General features: G+C 35.2%; 1 protein-coding gene across 2 annotated transcripts in view; it reads left to right on the top strand.

Moving 5' to 3' along the window:
• The window catches only part of CTNNA3 (catenin alpha 3), a 1,495,188-nt gene that overhangs the window by 1,197,861 nt on the left and 274,067 nt on the right, over positions 1-23,260 (top strand). For both annotated transcript variants that reach the window (XM_045841855.1, XM_045841856.1), the window contains exon 13: positions 13,856-14,007. In XM_045841855.1, the coding sequence (XP_045697811.1) occupies positions 13,856-14,007 (152 nt within the window). The remainder of the gene's footprint in view (positions 1-13,855; positions 14,008-23,260) is intronic.

A 23,260-nucleotide genomic window follows, 5' to 3' on the forward strand; every position in this document is an offset into this window, starting at 1 on the left:
TTAACAAAGATACATGTTTTTTTCTGCCATTTTGATATGATAGCTTTTTTCTTTGTTGCAGTATGGACACAGTAATTCTAGGTGTCACATCCAGACAGAAAAATGTCCAGAGAAAGCAAAAGGATCATCTCTCTGATATTTCCCTTTGGGTAAGAAAGCTTTCTCCAGGAAGCTTCCCCTTGTACACTTCTCTAATTCTCATGGGCCAGAAAAGGGTGTTTGGTCTCTTTAAACCAATCACTGACAAGTGAAATGATTGGATAATAAAGAGAATTTACCTCTGAGCTGAGAACTACACCACTTTCCTGCTGTTTGCATACCTGAACAAATTCATGGCTCCCTTAGTGAGGATGTCGGTAATGAGTGTTGAGGAGCCAACTCATCATGTCTGCTATGTGTGATTCTCAAAGTGTAATCTCTGGGCTAGTTGCATTACTTGTCGCAATTCAAATTCTTTTCCTTCCATATTAAATCCACTAAACAGGAACTCTGTGGGTGGGGCCCAGCCATCTGTGTTTTAATGGGTTTTTCTGGTGATTCGAATGCAGGGTAAAGTTCAAAAACTATTGTGTCTCAATCAAGTTTACCTAATGGTCAATTTACTATTTGCTCTGAGCTAGGACTGCGCATAACTCTAGGGAACACAGTACATATAAAATGCAAGAAGAAAGTGTCCTCAAGTAGGAAATTTGATTACAAACCTAAATATACCACCACCATGCTCTACCACCTCCAAGATTTGTAAAATCACTGATACTTAGTAAGTAATAGATCAATGTTTAGTTCCTCTTATCTTAGAACAATATTATGCATCCAATATTGTGGTGATCACTTTCTGATAGATTATCATAATTTGGATTTCAGATCTGAGGCTTCCTACAGCAAGAATACAAATCACTGTCATTTTCACAAAAAAATATCGATTTATACTATGAGCACTTAGTATCTAAAACAAATGGAAGTTTTTTTTTTGCCTGATAACCCTGAATGTCCATTCTTCAAGGACTAAGTCACTGTTGACATCAATTTCAAATAATTTACAATTCACTCCTGTCAAAAATCATGCTGAGATAATTTATTCATTTATCTATTAAATTTTTATAATAAAAATTCTCTAAGTCTTATTTCGGTACCATTTTAGGAAACCAAAAGGCACAAACAAAAAATTCTGGTACTTAAACTTCCTGAAGAAAATGATACCAGTGTTATGTAAGAAAAAATGCTTTTTCATCTTCTGTAATACTGTTTGTAAAGACTGTCATTCATTGTGTTACATAATAAAAAATAAATGTTTAAATGATACATTCATTCCTCTTAGCACACAATGTTGAGGAGAAAGAAACTCCTAAAATTTCTAAGTGCTCAGTTTCACTTTTATAGATAATATGAATTATGTAACTCATTGCTTCACTTTTGCCTGGTTTTTTAAGAGATCAGTTTTATACAGAATTGCTTACTGTACCTTAATGCTAGAATTTTCTATGTAATTATGCTTCTATTACCCAACTTTCATTATGTGGCTTCTGATATATTGGGCTTGTTTTAAAAGTTTATTGCACCCTTGCCTCTCTTCTAATCAGCCTTCAACTTGTTTTCGAAGTAGGAAAGTTATAAAACTTAATCTTTCCCTTCAGCCATTCACACTTACTACGTCTATGTCTTTACCACTTTTTTTGAACTACTCATATCCCTTTCATTGACCCATCCTCCCATGCATCCACTCATTTTCTTTCAAATGTTCTTCTGCTTGTAAACAAACACAGCCAGAAACAGTAAACACAGTGGATATATGATTGTGATAAACCCATGAATCTTTTTTTTTCAAAAGAACTTTAATTCTTTTTCATTTTTTGGCTGACCTTTCACAGTTCTAGCTTACACTGATACACATGTTTCTGGACTTCTGTAACTATTTTCATAAATTTTAGCATAGGTATAAATTGTGATTTGCTTTAGTAGACTTGCTTAGAATAGCATTTGTAAACCAAGGTATATGAGTCCAGCTTTACAAAAAAAAAAAATATATATATATATATATCAAGGGGTAAGTATTTATATAAGAAGTCTTTTTAGTTGCCTCAATGATGAGTTTCCCTACTGCGTTTAAAATGAGTTTTCTTCATACTTTCAACATTAGTTGAAATATTACTAAAAAGAGTAATTCAATAAAATAGGCTCTCTCATCCAAGAAGTTCACAGTTTCTGTTCAGCTTTCTAGAAAATTATCTGTTGAATGAATTAAATATATTTACATATTTAAACTATATTAACTTGGGTTCTCTGAAGTTTATAAAATTAATTATAATAGTAGATATTCCAAAGGTTTGAAAAGCAGGAATAGAGTAGAATAGTGAGGTTAGATGTACTGCTTTTGTTAACTGTGTAATGTTTCTTAAAGCACTCAGTCATTCAGATCCTTGATTCTTTCATTTGAAAACTGGCAAAATTCTCACAAGTCATTGCATTTTATGGTATGTAATCTGTGAGGGATCAAACATGTTTATCATGAACCATATTGGCTTTCTAACTATTAAAAAATATAAACCACAATAATGTTTGTTCAATAATTTTTTTAAAAGAAGAGTATAAGGTATTTGGAGATGTCATGCGTATGCTTAGTTGCACTTTCTGCTATCATTGCTCCCTTCCCACTTATTTAGCATAACATAAAGAAGTGATAACCACATTGTAAATTTTCAAAACCAAATTTTGCCTATCATTAGTATTTTTCAAAGATAATAGTATATTTAAAAATACTACATTGATTTGCCTTTTATTCATGATAGAAAACATAATTTGGAGATATCATTTGAGATGATAACCTGTAAACTGATGACTTCTTTTTTTGAACTACTAAATCCTAAAATTATGTACATTTACCTACTTTCAAATGCATGTAATAAATATAGCAAGGATTAAGAAGGGGAAAAATATTCCTGGGCTGCTACCAGAGTGAGACTCAAGGCTTAGACAAGTTGGCTCTACAGGTTTGTTAACCTCATTGCCAGACAATTAACATTAATTACCCCAGGTACACTGCAATTTAGAAGCCCCAGGAATTTTACTTATCAAAAGGAAACAGTGCGGCTGTGGCATTCAGAGGCAGGCTCTGGTGTTCCAAATACCAACTCACTGATTTTAAGCAGTATGACCTCAGTTCTCTCATCTGTAAAATCAGGGTAGTAATATTTCCTGCCTTACACAGCTGCTGTGAATGAGACAATGCACGTAAAAGGCTTAGCACAGTGAGAAAAGTGAGTGAGCAAAGAATATTAGCTATTCTTTGTATTCTGAATACAGTTGAGAGAGAACATACAGATCTCTAAAGAGTTCAGAACTAACTTTGAATTTGGCAGTATAAGATAGATGAGATACTTTAAATTTAAAGCTGACAATGTATTGACTCAAAGCCTCTGCACCAAAGTTCAGAACAGTGTATCCTACCTGATATTTCAATTGATTAAAGTGCATTTGTTGAAAATATTCCTCTTTTGATCAATAATTGTATAATATGAAGGTATATTATGTGTGAACCTTCTTTTCTGGAAACTTAGGTAGATTACAGATTCAAGACAGGTTTCCCAACTTGTTATTCCCTCTAAATTACCATTAGGTGGCTACTTAATTATATTCACTTTATATTTTCTTGAAAACATTAAAAAATTTACTCCTAGTCTGATCCAGGCAAACCATATGTCCATAACATGAGCAAAGCACACCCACAGCTGATGTTTAAGCTAATGAAATGAGAAATGTATTACATATCAGCTCTGAATAGTTCATTTATGCCGTTAGAGTGAAAAAGTAGTAGTTTCCATCTGTACTTCAGAAATTAAACATTTGCTTCTGAAAGATTTTATTTTAATGGGAGCTAATATTAGTTTATTAGTAAAAAAAAAAAAAGCCCCAAGAGGAGTTTAAGTGAGATCATGTTGTAATAATGAAAAAGCTGTTTTCCTTAAAATGCCCTAAATCTTTCTCACATTATCTCACAGGACAATGAAAACTAAACCTTTACATAATTTTCTGTTTGTCTTTTTTTTTTTTTTTGCCAAAATCTATACAGGAAGATGATGGAACAGTTTCATTATTGTAGAAATGTAGGTACAGATTGAAGATGTTGATAGAGTTACATTATTGAATGGCATACTTGTTTAGTATGTGAGAAAAATCCTATTTTTTAGTGTGGAAGATTAGGAATAAAGTTTTGTTAACCACAGGTCATCATAGGTTTTGAGACCACATCTTTGTATTTAGCTATGTTTTTAGGATTAATAGATGTTGTCAAAGTGGTTAGGGGCCACTTTGTCCTATTCTTTGGAGCAGTAGTTTTGGTGAAGGATTGGCTGTTCACCTCTAACACCTGAAGGAAATGTGAAATGACTGGACATGTTTTCTTAAGAGTTCCCTTCTCTTCTCAACACTATAAAAAAAGTAAAGATAAACTCATTAAATATATTGAATATTCTCATAAGCTCACACAAACATATTTTTGGAGATTCCCAAGTGCGAACCAAACCTAAAATACATTGAAATGCAAGATGAATGGCTCCATTGTACATGCATTTTTGTCTGGCTTTTACGTATTATATTATATTCATTTATTTATTCATTTGTTCAGTTACCCATTTCATTCAATTATCTGCTATGCACTAGGCCCAGCACTGGAATACAAGAAGGAAAAAATTTCAAGAAACCATTGCAAAAAATTGTAAACAGTGTTGTGACATGACTCATTCATAAACAATTTATCAAGCATCTATTCCTGATAGATAGTGTTGCACTAATGACAAGTAGGTTTTGTTAATAAGGTTATATTTCAAAATAATGTAAAGGATGAGAATTTAGGCCAAAAGACTATGGTGAGAACTGAAGCAAGAGACAATAATTGCTACAGGAAGTTGGCTAGAATTGGAAATGAACGTAAAGATATTTATATGATAGAGGAGATTGCACTCAGTGGACTTTGGAAATAGAGAAGGTGAAGAAGGTAGGATGTAAAAGATGATACCTTGATTTTTTCATGGATGACTGAGCACCAAGATAGAAAATAGTAGAAGAAAATCAGGTTTTCCAGGTAGAACAAAAATGTGTTTAGGTTTAGGTGAAAAGTGTCATGAAAAATTCAGATAAAATTTTCCAATAAACAGCTAGATATACAATTCTGGAATTCAGGAAAAATGATCAAGTTCAAAGATACTGTTTGGGAATCACTTTTACTTTTTCTAGGAAAAGTGGTGTGATTTAGCTTTCTCCTTGGCTTTGTTATCTCATGCACCAAGAGTCACTATTTGATGGAATCTCACTATAGAGTAGAATTATCTAATAGAAGTTTCTGTGAAGATAGAAATGTCACATATCTCCACTCTCAAAACAATAATCAATAGCCATATGTCTACTGAGCACTTGAAATGTGGTGTGATTGAGGAACTGGATTTTAAATTTCATTTCACTTTAAGAAATTTAATTTTGATTGGACAGTGTGCCTAGGGAACGGACATGGGAGAAGAGCACAGTGGATAATCCTAGTGGGTATACTGGCCAGAAGTAGCCTGTAGGTGATACATTTTAGTAGGTGAAAAAGAGGGGACTAAATAAATATATAAGATTCCATGTATATCACCAATGTTTCCCCATATCAAGAACATGGCAGGTAGGATTAACAGAGATGATATACCATACATACAAATAGAGATTTGGATATAGAAAAATAATGTTTATTTGTTTTTCATTTTAATTTTAATTTTAATCTTTATTGTTTTCCAACTACAGCTGTCTCCATTTTCTCACCTCCACTCCCCCCACCCATTCCAACCTCCCACCCTTGATTCTACCCCTCTTTTGCTTTGTCCAAATGTCTGTTATACATGTTCCTTGATGACACTTCCCCTAGTTTCCCCATTATTCCTCTCCCCCTGCCCCTCTGGTTACTGTCAGTCAGTTCTTTATTTCAATGCCTTTGTTTATATTTTGCTTTTTTCTTTGTTTTGTTGATAAGGTTCTGCTTATAGGTAACATCATATAGTATTTGTCTTTCACCATCTTTCTTATTTCACTTAACATAATGCTCTCCAGATCCATCCATGGTGTTGTGAAGGGTAGGAGCTCCTTCTTCCTTTCTGCTGCATTGTATTTCAATTGTGTAAATATACAATAGCTTTTTGATCCATTCATTTACTGTTGATCACTTGGGTTGCTTCCAGGACTTGGTTGGCTATTGTAAATTGTACTGCTGTGAACATAAGGTTGCATAGGTTCTTTTGAATTGGTGTTTCAGGATTCTTAGGGTATAATCCCAGCAGTGGAATTGCTAGGTCAAAAGGCAATTCCATTTTTAGTTTTCTGAGGCAATTACATACTGTTTTTCAGAGGAGGTACACCAGTCTGCATTCCCACCAACAGTGTGCTAGGGTTCCCTTTCCTCTACAGCCTTGCTGGTAGTTGTTTGTTCATTTGGTTATGATGGTCATTATGATATGTTTGAAGTGGTACCTCATCATGGTTTTAATTTGCATCTTTCTGATGGCTAATGATGCTGAGCATCTTTTCATATACCTCTGGGCCCTCTGTATGTCCTCTTTGAAGAAGTGTCTGTTCAGGTCCTTTGTCCATTTTTTAAATGGGTTTTTTGTCTTCCTGGAGTAGAGTCATGTGAGTTCTTTATATATTTTGGAGATCAAACCCTTGTCCAAGGTATCATTTGCAAATATATTTTTCCGTACAGTTGCTTTCTTTTTCATTTTGCTGATGTTTTCTTTAGCCATGCAGAAGCTTTTTATTTTGATGAAGTCCAATTTGTGGTGAAAATATTGCTGCATGGAATATCTGAGATTTTCCTCCCTGTGTTCTCCTCTAGAACTTTTATGGTCCTGTGACTTATATTTAAGTCTTTTATCCACGTTGACTTTTTTTTGTGTGTGTGTGTATGGTGTAAATTGGTGGTCAAGTTTCATTTTTTTTTTTGCATGTAGCTGTGAAGATCTCCCAACACCATTTGTTGAAGAGGCTATTCTTACTCCATTTTATGCTTCTGCCCCCTTTGTCAAATATTAATTGACTTTAGAGACTTGGGTTTATTTCTGAGCTCTCTGTTCTGTTCCATTCATCTATGTGTCTGTTCTTATGTCATTTCAAGACTGTTTTGACTACTGTGACCTTGTAATATAGTTTGATATCAGGGATTGTGATCCCTCTTACTTTGTTCTTCTTTCTCAAAATTGCTGCAGCTATCTGGGACTTTTTATGGTTCCACATAAGTTTTTGAAATGTTTGTTTTATATCTGTGGAATATGCCATTGGTATTTTAATAGGGATTGCATTGAACCTATAAATTGCTTTGGGTAATGTGAACATTTTGATTATGTGAATTCTTCTAATCCATGAGCACAGTATATGTTTCTATTTGTTTGTGTCTTTCTTAATTTCTTTGTTCAGTGTTGTATGTTTTCTGAGTATAGGTCTTTTACCTTCTTGATTAGGTTTAGTACTAGGCATTTTATTTTTCTTGTTGCTATAGCAAATGAGATGTTTTTTCCTGATTTCTGTTTCTGATATTTTGTTGGTGTACAAAAAATGCCTTCAATTTCTGAGTATTGACTTTTATTTCACTGTTTTGCCTAATTCATTTATTAGGCTGAGTAGTTTTTTTGGTGGAGTCTTTTGGGTTTTCTATGTACACTATCATGTCCTCTGCAAACAGTGACAATTTTACTTCCTCCTTTCCAATTTGTATGCCTTTTATTTCTCCTTGTCTGATTGCTGTGGCTAGGACTTCCAATATTATGTTCAATAGAAGTGGCAAAAGCAGATATCCTTGTCTTGTTCATGGTCTTAGTGGGAAAGCTTTTAATTTTTGTCCATTCAGTATGTTGTTGTCTGCAGGCTTTTCTTAAATGACCTTTATTATGTCGAGGTATGCTCTGTTTACGCTCACTCTGCTGAGCATTTTTATCGTAAATGGGTGCTGTCCTTTATCAAGTGCTATTCCAGCATCTATTGATATGATCATGCGATTTTCGTCTTTCCTTTTGTTTAGGTGATGTATTACGTTTATTGATTTGCAAATATTGTACCATCCTTGCATCCCTGGGATGAATCCCACTTGATCATGGTGTATGATCTTTTTAATGTATTACTAGATGTGGATTGCTAATGTTTTGTTGAGGATTTTAGTGTCTATGTTCATCAGCGATATTTGCGTATGGTTTTTCTTCTTCATTGTTTCTTTATCTGATTTTGGTATTAGGATGATGCTGGCTTCATAAAGAAGAGTTTGGGAGTCTTCCCTCATATTGGATTTTTTGGAATAGTCTGAGAAGGATAAGGGTTAGCTCTTCCTTAAATGTTTTATAAAATTCTCCTGTGAAACTGTCCAGTCCAGGGCTTTTGTGTGCCACAAGCTTTTTGATTACTGCTTCAATTTCACTAGCTGTTATTGGTCTGTTCAAGCTTTCTGCTACTTCTTGTTTCAGTTTTAGAAGGTTATATTTTTCTAGAAATGTGTCCATTTCACCCTGGTTTTCAAATTTCTTGACACATTTGTTCAGAGTAATTTCTTACAATCCTTTGTATTTCTGTAGTATCAGTTGTAATCTCTTCTCTTTCATTTCTGATTTTGTTTATTTGGGTCCTTTCTCTTTTTTTTTTGTTTTGTTTTTGATGAATCTGCCTATAAGCTTGTCAATTTTGTTTATCTTTCCAAAGAACCAGGTCCTGGATTTATTGATTCTTTGGATTGTTCTTTTAGTCTCTATGTCATTTAATTCTGCTCTAATTTTGGTTATTTCCTTCCTTCTATTCACTCTGGGCTTTGTTTGTTGTTGTTCCTTCCATTCTTGTAGATGTTCTTGTAGATGTAGGGTGAAGTTGTTTATTGAAATGTGTCTATCTTCTTTAAGTATGCCTGTATTACTATGAATTTCCCTCTCAGGACTGTCTTTGCTGTGTCCCATAAGTTTTGGACTGTTGTAAGTTCATTTCTATTTGTTTCAAGAAATTTTTTATTTCTTCTTTGATCTCATTTTTAACCCATTCATTGTTTCATAGCATGCTATTCAATCTCCATGAATTTGGTATTTTTGAGTATTTTCCTTGAGGTTGGTTTCTAGTTTCAGGCCCCTGTGGTCTGAGAAATACTTGATATGATTTCGGTTTTCTTGAATTTGTTGATATTTGTTTTTTGTTCTATCATGTGGTCTATCTTTGAAAATACTCTATGTGCATTTGAATAGAATGTGTATTTTGCTTCTTTGGGATAAGAAGTTCTATACATATCAGTTAAGTGCATTTGATCTAGGGAATTGTTCAATGCCTCAATATCTTTGTTGATATTTTGTTTGGAATACCTATCCATTTTTGACAGTAGGGTGTTAAAATCCCCATGTATAAGTGTATTGCTGACCATGTCTTTCTTGAAAACCTCCAAGATTTTCCTTATATATTTGGGTTCTCCTATGTTAGGTGCATATATGTTTATGTTTTTGTCTCCTTGATAAATTCTTCCCTTAAGTATTATGAAGTGTCCTTCTGTGTCTCTTTTTATAGCTTTTGTTTTGAAGTCTATTTTGTTGGATATGAGTATTGCTACCCTGGCATTTTTTTCATGTCCATTTGCCTGAAATATTTTTTCCCAACCCTTCACTTTCAGTCTCTGCAGGTCTTTTGTTCTGAGTTGGATCTCTTGTAGGCAGCATATGTGTGGATCATGCTTTCTTATCCATTCAGCTATTGTATATCTTTGATTGGGGCATTTTGTCCATTTAGGTTTAAGGTTATTATTGATAGGTACTTATTCATTTCTCCCCCTTTGTACCTGTGTTCCTGTCTCTCTCATCTTTTTTTCCCTGATCTTAAAGTGATCCCTTTAGCATATCATGCAGTACTGGTTTGGTGGAGGTATAGTCTTTTAGCCTACTTGTGTATGCAAAACTCCTTATTTCACCTTCCATTTTAATTGAGAGCCTTGCTAGGTATACTCGTCTTAGTTGCAGGCCTTTGCTTTTCATTACTTGAAATATTTTTTGTCATTACTTTCTGGCTTGTAGTGTTTCTGCAGAGAAATCAGCTGCTAGCCTTATTGGAGCTCTCTTGTATATTACTTCCTGTTTCTCCCTTGCTGCCTTTAAGCTTCTCTCTTTGTCTTTAAACCTTGGTATTTTAATTATAATGTGTCTTGGAGTAGTCCTCTTTGGGTTCATTTTGATTGGGACCCCCTGAGCTTCCTGAACGTGTGTGGATTTCCCCCTCTCCAGATTTGAGAAGTTTTCTGTCATAATTTTTAAACAGGGTTTCTATCCTTTGCCCCTTTTCTTTTTCCTCTGGTATTCCTATGATTTGAATGTTGTTGTGTTTCATGTTATTTTGCAGTTCCCTAAAGCTATCCTCTTATTTTTTGAGTCTTTTTGTGCAGCTACTCTACCTGGGTGTTTCTTTGTACCTTGTCTTCCAGCTCACCCATTCGGCCCTGTGCTTCATCCAGCCTGCTTGTTATTTCTTCTCTTGTATTTTTTATTTTAAAATTTGTATTCTTCATTTCTTCCTGGTTCTTGTTTATAGTTTCTGTTTCCTTCTTTATACTATTGTAGTTCCCATTCAGTTTCTTTTAGTTGTCTGTGAGTTCCTTGAGCATCCTATCACCATTCTTTTGAATTTTATATCTGATAGTTTGCTTGCCTCCATTTCATTTATTTCTTTTACTGGAGAGTCTTTCATCCCTTTTGATTATGGGTTCTTTCTTTGTCTCCCCATTTTAGATAACTCTTTTTGTTTGTTTCTGTGATTCCTGATGCTTCACTTTGCCAGCTGTCTTTGTGGGGTGAACTTCTGTGGTAGGAATTCTGTGGGACTCAGTGGTGCAATCTTTTTTATCTCCTTGTGTAGATGCTCTAGGGTTGTCCTTTCTTCTCTTTGTGTGGGTTCTCTTGTTTTACTTCGGCTTTACCTGTTGGTAGCTCCTTTGTTGATGGGTTCTCCCCTCCAGCAGGTTTACTGATACTCACAACTGCCATGTTGTCTTATAAGTGACCAGGGGCAGGCAAAGGCAAAATGGAGCAAGATGGTGGGAGGATGTTCTATGGGATTTAAAGTACTAACAAGTAGAGAACAGAGAGTAGGTCCTTTGGAGAAATACAGCAATAAGTGTGATATTTCACCGAACTAGGCACTTTTTATAAAAGATGAAAAACAGGTAAGACTCTTATTAGAAGGGAAAAAAGAACGTGAGCTGACTTTAGAAAGGAGAACACTTATGCGAGGTTAGATGGTGAGATATTGTGACAGTAAGTGATAGAAACTTGGCGTAGTGTGTGAAAGAATAAAGTTAACTACAACAGTAATAAAGCTCAGGAAGATGGTGAAGTGCATTAAGAGCAGGAAAAGGTGCTGTGTGGGATTTGGGATAACAGTAATATGATTAGAAATATAATCTGAATAAAAAGAATAAAAAGTAAAAGATCAATAGTAGTGTGTTATTAGAATATGAGTGAAGTGAAAGAAGTAAAATTAAACTGCCCTATGAAAGGGAGAGTAAAGAAAACCAATCAAACAATGAAATCAAACAAACAAACAGAATTTTTTAAAAAGCTAAATGGAGAGAAGAGAAATAAAAAATAAAAAATAAAAATAACAAAAAATGCAAGTTCTAGCAAAATTTGTCTCATCTGTTGGAGTCAGGGTCTGTCTTTGGTCTTCTCATAGCTCCAGGTCTTTTGGTCTTACACTTGAAAAAAAAGCCTCCTGCTGACTTTAAACCTGCCAAGCTGGTTTTGCTGTTCTTCCTGCTTGCTGCAGGAAAGCAGAGGTCGGGGGCAGGGGGCTGGGCTCCAATTTGTTTTCCCTTTCCTGTGGTTCTGTGAGGATGGGGGCTCGGTCTGGGCTACAATATTCATGGGTGACCAGTTTCAGGCCCACACCCTCAGAGCATAGTGTGCCCCACACTGCCACTGCATTTATGCACCAGGCTGCTGCCTCTAATCTACCTCAACGAGTAACCCTTTGATTAGTCCCTGAAGCGCACAGAGTGGTACCAAATCTTACCCCTCCTTCTGCCTCTTTGTTGGCCTAGGCCTGCCCATGCTCAGTGTCCCTTCAGAGTGGTTAAGTTGCCCTATGGAATTAAATCTCTGTGGGTGCTGCTACCTCTCTGAGCCCCTGCTGCCCTCCTTTGATCAGTCCATGAGTCACCCTTAATGGGAGCAAATTGTGCTCCCCTTCCTCTTTCTTCTCTGGCTTAGCCACTATGCACAAGAGGTCCTTGCACAGAAGCTGAGAGTCTTTTCTGAGTGAATTCCCCTTATTTGTGGCAGGCCAGGCCACTCCTAACAACACCCCACTTTCCACACAGACCAACTCTCTGACCAGTCCAGAGAATATGTGGGTCACAGCCAGTTGCGGCCCTTCTCCCATCGCCAGGTGTCACCCAGCTCCCCAATTTCTCTGTTACTGTCCCAGCTGCTGACCTCAGTTCTAGGCAAGGTACATTGCCAGCTGTGGGTCTCTTACTTTGTCTTTACCCCCACAGCGACTTTAAGGATCCAGGTCTTTCCTGGTTGTCTGCGATTTGCCACTTTGGGAGGGGAGAGAGCTTCAAAGTCACAATGACTGGCCCAGTTGTCTTCCAAACCTGCTGTGGCAGCTGTGGTCTCTTGGTCAGGGCTGGGGGAACCTCCTGTTGGCCCACAAAATTTCCTTGACATAAGTTTTTAAATTTCCCCTGCAACCTTTGGCTTCCAAACTTCATATCAGCTTAAATTCTGTTGGCTAGTCACTCTGTTCTTCAAAAGATCAGCTAGGTGTCCCAGTTGGGCGCATGAGCAAGTGGGTTCAGCTCCCATCTATCTCGCTACCATCTTCTGGACCAAAAATTAGTATTTATTAATATTTTGTACCAGATAAAATAATTCTATCTTTCAAGTTTAGAATTACTGCTTTCATGTGTTTTATCCATCTCCACACGGGGCAGAGGTTTCTTCAATATATTATGATATAGTATAATAGTTGAATGTGGACTCTGTGTTCTGGCTGTCTGAGTTTAATCTCTGTTGTGCTATATATTTGCAGAATGGCCCTGGGTAGGATTATTGAGTTCCCTGTGTCTTTGTTGTTCAACTATTAAGCCCAGATTAATACTTGGGTTGTTTTAAGATGTAATCACAGTGGGCACTTAGAAAAGTGTATTAAATCTAGTGGAGAGTCAATGAATGTTACTATCATTAACCTTAAAAGTAAACTTGGAAAGGATTTTTAAAATGAGACTATTTTGAAATCCTAATTTAAAAGGACAATTGTAGATTGGCCTTGCTGATGTATGCATCCCTACACTCATCCAATGTGTTATTTTAGAAACATTATGCATATAAAATTAATAATTTATTTGAATATTTTAATAAAGTATTTAACCAAAGAAAGTTTATAGTATTTTTATTTTTATGATACATAATTAGTACCTTTATAAATTTTCTTTTATTTAGCAACTCCCATGATATGTTTCTTTAAATATGTTTATATTTACAATTTCAACTGTTATCCACATCAGTTCTTCTTGGAATTTCTTGGGGCTCATAGTGGATAGGATAAGAAATTATTATATGGTCCTAGCTGTGGCTGAAAACAAAAATGATATCAAGGAGAAATATAATGTTTTAAAATATTCCCATAAAAATGTCTCTGTTGTCATTCTTTTTACTTTTCAGAGATTAAAGATTATCCTGCCAGAATGTTTTGTCTCTCTACATTAAAAACATATTTAAAATTCTATTAATCAAATGCTTGTTTAAAATATGACTCTCAATTTCCTGGAAAGTCCAGAAATCAGAATATATAAACAGGACAATCTTCTCTTTCTTACCAATTTTAACAGCAATTCCTGAGTTTGTGACACAAGTGAATGTCGCCTTGGAAGCCCTAAATAAAAACTCTTTGAATGTGTTTGACGATAATCAATTTGTGGACATCTCAAAGAAGATCTATGACACAATTCATGATATCAGATGCTCAGTCATGATGATTCGGGTAAGTGTGCTTTACCTTCCATTGAATTCTTGTGACATTCTTTACCATCTGAAATGCCTGGAATGGTTACAAGAAATGTTTTATTTCTATGCCATAATGTCAATGTTGAAATCCATTAGAAATTTAGAAATTCATATGCATCCCCAAAGTCAGATCTACTGTCACAAACAATACTTTTACTTGTGTATTTGGTTATAACTTATGCAAATGAGCACCTTTAACTGTCCTGTGTGCAGAAATGATAAGATTGGTTGTATACAGAATTTGTTGAGCTGTCACATAGCGTGATCAGGAGCCAAAGAAAAATACATAATTTGCTTTCTCTTCTTGGAAGAAAGTAAAGGATCTTTCTGATCACTGTACTGAAATTGGTAGGGAAAGGTCTTTACAAGTTATTTCCATGGACATTCTTCCTCTTACTAGATCAGAGAATCATAGTGTTTGGTAACAAATGTCACTTCCAGCTGCCAGGAACAACTGCCTCAATCTAGGAGTGGTCTCTGTGGGGGAATATGTGTCATCTTCCCAAGGGTAAGTTTGTTTCCCAAAGATGAGCCACTGGTTGAGGGCACAGCTCATAAACAGAGACCAGGATTATTTGTTTTCACTCAAATGTTAATGTGCACTCTTGTTCCAATGTTATTTAGAAAACAATGGATGCTCTTTGAAAAATATATAGGTAATTATATGGAGATACCTTATCTTAGCATAGGTTTACCTGGAAGTAGACACTGTGGTAAAGATATGTGTTACCGTTAGTCTACTTAGGGACAAGTGAGACAGAAAACATGAGGTAGGAAAGAAAAGGAAACTGTAACGTGTATTTGTGAGTTGCTATGGGCAACTGGGGCTTGATACTGCTGGGAAACTTGGGTGGGGGTGTACTGTAGAGCACTCCTCAGAATTATCTCAGAAAATCCAATTTATCTACCTGCTCATTCTTGATTAAAGGCTACCCCCTCTTCAGAGGTGTTACCAGAGCCTCCTGCCTCAGCCAATCAAGCCCTTGTGGCCAAAATATACAGCCTTCAGGCAGGGTGGCAGATGCTTGCAATAAGAAGATTTAGCAGCACTTGAGAGTGAAATTAATTATGAGTGGAGTTACGTTTGAAAGCCTCTGGATTTGACTGTTCTTAAGACTTCAAGATGAAACTAGAAGTGCTGTGGAGATACAGGAGGAGCATCAATAGCATCCAGTGGGTCTGAATGTCATAGGTTACATTTTGCAGTCCATAAAAATGGAGTCATTTAAGGACTTCATAAGGAAAGGGGTCAACAAAAGTCAAGGAGACTGGCAGGCTTAAAGAAAAATTGTATAGAAAAAGTAGAGATATCCAGATATAGGATCTAGTGCTTCAGAGCTTGAGAAAACCTGAAATCAAGACAATTATAAATAGAAGAGAGAAACCTCAGGATATGTATTTGTGAGCAGCCTCCAAGTATTTGTTCACATGTGATTGGAAAGTGTGGCCCTGTACCAGTGCTGTATCCGAACTGCAAAGTTCCTTTACCAAATACATTCTTCTAACAAAGGTCTCTATGCCTTACCTGTATGCACCAGTGGACTAGTAATAACCCAAGTTTGGGAGGATAGAAAGAACTAGAACAGATACACTGAAAGTGTGAAAAAGACCCCCCTACATTTCCAGTAACCTGTGTGGATATCTGAGAAATGAAATAGCATAAGTGAAGCAGTGTCAGGAATGCATTTTTTTTCCTGAAAAAATGGAATACAGAATAATGTTTTATAAATATTTCCCATTTGGATGTTCCATTATTTTAAAATTTCCTTATTATCAAAATGGCTTACTTGTAGTGTATCACATTATTTCACCATTATTTCTATATATCCCTTATATTCAGAAGTCTTCTGTAGGGCAGAAGACCAATTTGTTGAAATTATTAATAGCCTTAGAGGGCAATGATTTTTCTTTGTAGTCATCTCTTTTTAAAGGTAAATATTTCCATTTCTTTTAGCACTTCCTCATAGGAATAACTTAGTATTTGTCTTCTTTGCTAGTCTTTACTTAATTTTTCAACAAACTTCTCAAATGAAACTATCAAAAAGTGAAATCTTATTAGGACCTGTTAAGTAAAGGGGAACACTTGTTCTTTAAGTTACTGCTATTAATACGGTCAGCTGCTGTTAGCCTGCTTTCCCCTCTTAAATACCATGACTATGGGGTAGACAATGACTTTCTTTTATTTCTATATTATCCCCTGTTTTTGCAGGTATATTTCTTATCCATTTTGATTTGATGTGTTTGTTCTTGGTCCTAAATTGTAATCCAGTTAAACTTCATTGTATTTCTAAATGATTCATATATAATTTATCAAGTTACTATTGAATTTGATTATTGAACATACCTAAATTAGCATCAGTTAGAAACATGATATTATAATTTTAGTTCCTTCATCTAGATTACCAATAAAAATATTATGCTACACTAGCCCTTCATCTGACTGAGATCTCTGCTAGATAGCTCCAGTTAAGGGCATTAATATTAAGAGAACTTAGAATCTCATGCTCAGTCTAGCTGAGATCATATCCCTAAGTACCATATTTTGCCATGCATAATGTACAACATTTCACCTAAGTTTTTGAGGGAAAAATAAGGATATGCATTATACATGTGTGGTTCTAATTCCATATCTATATAAATGTTTTTAATTCTTTTATTTATGCTTATGCATTAAAAGTGTAACTTTAGAAAACAATTACAATATTTGCATGTAAAATAATACCCTGGGATACAATAATTGGTTTTTACTTCTAAATACAAATAAATACAAAATTGAATTAAAAAAATTAAAATATTTTTTTCCTGAAAGTTTGTGCCAAAAACATGGGTGTGCATTACACACTGGAGTGATGGTTGGAAAGGCAGCTTCTAAGGGAACTTCAACAGAAATTCTGCAGGAATTCCATGAAGGATAACTCATACAACTCTATATAATTGCTAACTGGATTAGAGGATGAGAATAGAAGTCTAACTCAGGTGTACAACCCATGGACATGAACTAGGGAGGGATACAGGTGGGAGATGGAATGTAGGGCAGAGGATAATAAAGAGGGGTGGAATGGGACAACTATAACAGCATAATCAATAAAGTATATTTTTTAAAAATTACTTTTCCCCCCCTTTGAGGACTGTCTCTTTATCATAGAAGATAAAATTGATCCAGTATAACATCTCTTTTTAAGACCAGATTTAATGCTGACCAGTATCCTTACCTTAGAAATGGAAAGCATTTGAGGAGTATATCTGAGGAGTGTCAACATTAAGGTAATATATTTATAATTGTGCAAGTTCAGGGAAGGGTAGGCTATAATCTTGACGATGTTTGTGAGTGTTGCAAAATCCTATCCCATGTCTGAATTTTCATGAATGCTCTTCAGTGCCCTTGAGACAATGAAATTCTTATAATCAGAGCCTGATATTTTATAGGAAATGTTATAAAATGTGATTATATCTGCCTTTGATATTTATTTAGTTGAATAGCTATTTTAGCAATTATTCAAGTTATTTTTTAAAAGTTCTAAGATATAGTTCTAAGATAAAAGTTCTTGGAAGTTCCATCCAAGATGGAGGCATAGGTAGAAACCCTTCACTTCCTCGTACAACCAAAAGGAGGATAACAACCAATCTAAAATCAATAAACAACCAGAAATGCCAGAAAATCAAACTACATGGAACTATGACAACCAAGGAATTAAACAGTTGTCAACCAGAACAACGAGACCAGTAAGAACCCGTGGTCAGGTGGCGGACTACATGGGCAGAGCTGGCTGAATGGGAAACTGAGCTGAACTGGGACTCAGAGCTGACTGTGGACTACGGCAGTTGCCACAGTAGGAGAAACTCCCAGTCGCACACGAGTTCATTGAAAAGTGGGCTAGAGCCAAGCAGGGGAGCTGCATTATTCCCTCTCTGGCCCCTCCCCTATAGACAGTTCCACAGAGCAGAAAGAGGGTTGCCCTGCCTGCATGACTACCTAAGGCCCTGCCCTCTTACAACTTAACAGGTGTGCCGAGACAAAGAAATATGGCACAAATGAAAGAACAGAGCAAAACTTCCAAAAAAGAGCTAAGCGATGAGGAGAGAGCCAACCTATCTGATGGTTAATGTAAAGCCCTGACAATCAAAATGCTCACAGAACTGATTGAGCTTGGTTGAAAAATGAAAAAACAAATGAAAAATACCCAAAATGAAATAAAGCAAAATATTCAGGGAACCAACAGTGACAGGAAGGAAACTAGGACTCAAAGCAACAGTTTGGAACAAAAGGGAAAAATAAACATTCAACCAGAACAAAATGAAGAAACAAGAATTCAGAAAGTGAAGAGAGACTTATGAACCTCTGGGACAGCCTGAAACATTCCAATGTCCGAAATATAGGGATGCCAGAAGAAGACGAACAGCAAGAAATTGAAAACTTATTTGAGCAAATAATGAAAGAAAACTTCCCCAATTTGGCAAAGGAAATAGACTTCCAGGACGTCCAGGAAGCACTGAGTCCCAAAGTAGTTGGAACCAAAGAGGAACACACTAAGGCACATCATCATTAAGTTACCCAAGATCAAAGATAAAGAGAGAATCCTAAAACCAGCAAGAGAAAAGAAGACAGTTACTTACAAAGGAGTTCCCATTACACTATAAGCTGATTTCTCAAAACAAACCTTGCAGGCAAGAAGGGACTGGAAAGAAGTATTTGAAGTCATGAAAGGCAAGGTCCTACATCCAAGATTAATCTATCCAGCAAAGCTTTCATTTAGAACAGAAGGGCAGATAAAGTGCTTCCCAGATAGGTCAAGTTAAATGAATTCATCATCACCAAGCCATTATTATATGAAATGTTAAAGAGACTTACCTAAGAAAAAGAAGATTAAAAATATGAATAATAAAATGACAACAAACTCACAACTATCAACAAGTGAACCCAAAATAAAAAAAACAATGAAAACAAAAAACTAAGCAAACAACTAGAACAGGAACAGAATCAGAGAAATGAACATTACATGGAGGGATTTCAGTGTGGAAGGGAAAGGGAGGAATGAGGGGAAAAGGTACAGGGAAGAAGCAGCACAACTGGTAGGCACTAAATAGATGGGGAGAAGTCAAAAATGGTATAGAAAACAGAGAACTCAAAGAACTTATATGTACAACCCATGGACATGAACCCAAGGAGGAGGGGAAGGCTGGAGGGTTGGGGGTGCAGGGTGGAGGGGTATAAAGGGGGAAAATTGGGAAAACTGTTATAACATAATGAATAAAAATACTTAAAAAAGTTCTAAGATAAATACTTTGACATTTAGTATTACTATTCTCCACTGGATTCAGTGTGTGGAAAATGAGGTTGTAGAGTAGGGAATATTAAATATTTTTATTTATGTAATATTTCATATCTACATATAAATTTTACAGTTATTAGGAGTCCACATAATATGATGGTTAACACTAAAGCAAGTAACATATCTTACTGAACCTGTTTCCACCTTTGAAAAATAAACTTGGTGTAGCTCAGTGGTTTGGGTGTCATTCAGCAAACGGAAAGATTGCTGGTTCAGTTCCCAGTTGGGGCACATGCCTCTGTTGTGGGCCAGGTCCCTCCCTATTTGGGCTCATGTGAGAAGCAATTGATCAATGTTTCTCTCCCTCTCTCCCTCCCTCCCTTCCCCCTCTCTGAAAATAAATAAATAAAGTCTTTAAAAAAATAAAATAAAACTACTTTAAAAGATTATTATATTGGCCCTGGAAGATTAGCTCAGTTGGTTAGAGCATTGTTGCAATACAAAAAAAAGGTTGTGGGTTAAGTCCCCCATCAGGACACATACTAGAAGCAACCAACAAATGCATAAATAAGTGGAATAACAAATCAAAATTTCTCTCTCTCTCTTTCTCAAATCAGTCAATTAAAAAAGATTATTATGCTGATGAAATGAGCTAATAGAAATTTACTTAGTACTTAGTAAATAGTAGTCTCTTATAAGGAGATAGCTACTATTTCTCTTACCATTGAATGTATACTATTATACTCACTGAAGCTGCCTATTATTTTTGCCTGTACTGTATCTTGAACAATGTTAACCATAGAAACTGTAGCTAGATGCTTATGGAGCAACATGAAGTCAAAGCTGAAAGAATAACTTGAAGAGTGAGAATTTAAACAAAGAATTATGTTTTTTTTCCTCAATACATTGTTTATGTAAGAGGAGGCCTACCTTTGTTAACACTGAGTATCGGAATTGTAGATTATTTAATGCAAATTATGCTTTTGCACACATATTACATTAAGCTAATATTAAAATTATGCATTTTCTTTGTATTGACCTCTTGAAACATACAAGAAAGACTTTCAATGGCTCATCTTTTTTTGGTAAAGAGTACTTAGCCAGAAATAGAGGAAATTTGAAAAGGAACAATTACTTGGATTTTGAGAGTGTAAATGGGTGTCCAGCAGTAAAATACCCTCAAAGAGAGAACAGCAAAAATTCATTCTGCAAGAGGTATCATTCAGAATGTAGACTTTGCATATTTTGTTTGTGAATTTTCATATGTGACTTAACAAAAGCACATAGAAAATAATGAAGACACTGTCTGACACCAAATGTGCAGATTTTCAGGACCATCACTGAGTTTAGCTTTTCCGTTAGCTTTCTGACTTTATATTTCAGGGAATGGCAAAATATTTTGGATATCTCATTTGATGGAAATTAATTTTTGAAAAAATGGGAAAATAATGAAAATTTCTCTAATGGTTCATTTTACATAAACCCTTTTTACATTAGTCATTTACAAGGTTGCTAGAATTGGAAAATAGTTCAATATAAAACTTCTGCTTACATCACTGGAAAATATTTTTGTGTCTGACTCTACTCTCTCTACAGAAATAGATAGACTTATGGCCTTTCTGGAATTATATGCAATTTTCTTAAGTTAGATTATGTGGATGGCCATAATTTCTCTGAAATTCTTTCATTATCTTCCATAATTTCTTTTCCTTATGACTGTAAAAAATCCTTTTGCTTTATAAATGTTCTGCACCAAGGTGCTGTTTGTCTCTTTTAAAATTTCCAGTCAAACTACTAGAGGAAGAGCCTCTGATGGTGTCAATCACTAACTAGTGTAGAATTAGTGTGTACCTTGTACAGTTAGAATTCTGTGGAATTAAGTTCAGAAATGAAGAGCTAGTAAAAAGCAATATTGTGTTAAGTCAAAAGATATACATTCTAGACTGTTGTGTGTGTTGCCATTGATACTGTTACTTCACATGATATTGTTAGCTTCTTCACTGTAGGGGGAAATGAAAACATACTATTGAATTACAATTTTCACCCACCATTGAACTTAAAAATAAAGGATAAGACATTGCCCCTAAAATTAGGGTCAAAATGAGAATGACCACACTCCGATACAATGGAATGTTGTGGATGTTCTAACCAGTATAGTGAATAAAGAAACACAAGTAGAAAAAGTAAAACTGTCTCTATTTTCAAATCATAAGATCAACTACATTGAAAATCCTAAAAAAATATTTACAACATCAAACCTGCCCTCATAGAACTGATAAATTTAGCAAAATCAGAGAATATAAAGTCAATATATAAAAACAGATTTTATAATAGAAATAAGGAAAATAGAGCTAAGGGCAAAACTAATAAAATAAAAACATACAGTAGAGAAATACAATGAAACTTGAAGTATACATATATCTGTATAGTAGCAAGTAACAATTAGAAAACATATCTATTACAAATACAATATATCAAGCTCTTGCCAAGTAACTCAGTTGGTTAGAATGTCATACTGATATGCCAAGGTTGTGGGTTCCATCCCCGGTCAAGGCACACACAAGAAGCAACATAAGTAAGTGGAACAAAAAATAGATGTCTCTCTCTCTCTCTCTCTCTCTCTGTTTCTCTGACACACTCTACATCTATCTCTCTCCCTTCCTCTCTCTCTAAAATCAATCAATAAAAATAAATAATAAATGAGTTTATGTTAAAATGCAATATATCATGGTATGAAAAATAACAAAATAAACAGCATACAAGTTTATACAAAATAAATTTAACAAATATAGACAAGATCTTTTCTCTGAAAATTGTAAAACATTATTAGGAAATATTAATCAGACAAATATTTGGAGAGATTTGTTGTATTCTTGGACTGAGAGACTCAATATTATTAAGGTGTCAATTATCCCCAAATTGATTTATAGATATATTGCTGTTCCAAACAAATATCCAGCAAACTGTTCTATGTAAACTGATAATACAAGGTGGTTACATGGGTGTACACGTTTGTAGAAACCATCAAACTGCACTTGAAATTGCATTCTAATTATGTTGATAAAGTTGATTTTAAAGAATGTTTTACCCAGCAGCCAACACCTTAAAAAATAAGTAATTTTAATCAGATAAAGTCCTACCAAACTGTATTCATTAAAACTAATTAGAAAGGTGCTCACAGGCTACTGAAAATGTTGACATTTAGAATATTATAAAATTAACACCTTTCTTCTTTATTACTGGCTGCTTGCCCAATATTTCTCATGTATAGGACCTCTTTGTTGATTTTTAGTTCTCATTTTTGTGAATCACTGTGTATTATCTTAGATAAAGTCCACTTATGACCTGTAGGCCAAATTCGATCTACTCTCTCTTTTGTGTGGCCTACAGGCGAAGAATGGTTTTAAAATTTTTAAATGGTTGAAAAGATTGTAAGAAGAATATTTTCTGACAAATTTAATTATATGAGATTCTACCTTTTGGAATATAGCCACACTCATATGCACATGTGTCTTTTTGTGCTATAGTCTCAGGGCACAGTAAAGGCCAGAGACCGAATGGCTCGCAATGCCTAAAACATTTACTGTCTGATTTATCCCAGAAAATGTTTCCTGACCCTTGTCTTAGATGTTCTGTTTCGACTCTTTACCAAACACTTGAATGGCTTTTTCAAGGATTCAGTGGTTCTCTTTATTAGCTTCCCTTTATAAATCAGATTGTTCAAATTACTTCAATATTAAAATAGTTTTTTCTTCCAAGTTCTTTGCTAATTCTTCCTACTCCTAGTCTGAGGTTCCAGGCTCCTTTCTTCACCCTCCTTTCAAACCTGAGAGCTTCCATTTATTAGGTGCTCTAATTTTCTATCTCCTTTTGTATTTCAAACTATCTGTGCTTCTTTCTTTGCAAATATGTGTATGTCCTGCTACTTTGCAAATAAAGTCCTTTAGTTACCAGGACTCA

This window comes from Phyllostomus hastatus, unplaced genomic scaffold, assembly GCF_019186645.2.
Source record: "Phyllostomus hastatus isolate PE091 unplaced genomic scaffold, TTU_PhHast_1.1 phas_contig_38, whole genome shotgun sequence".
Classification (NCBI taxonomy): Eukaryota; Metazoa; Chordata; class Mammalia; order Chiroptera; family Phyllostomidae; genus Phyllostomus; species Phyllostomus hastatus.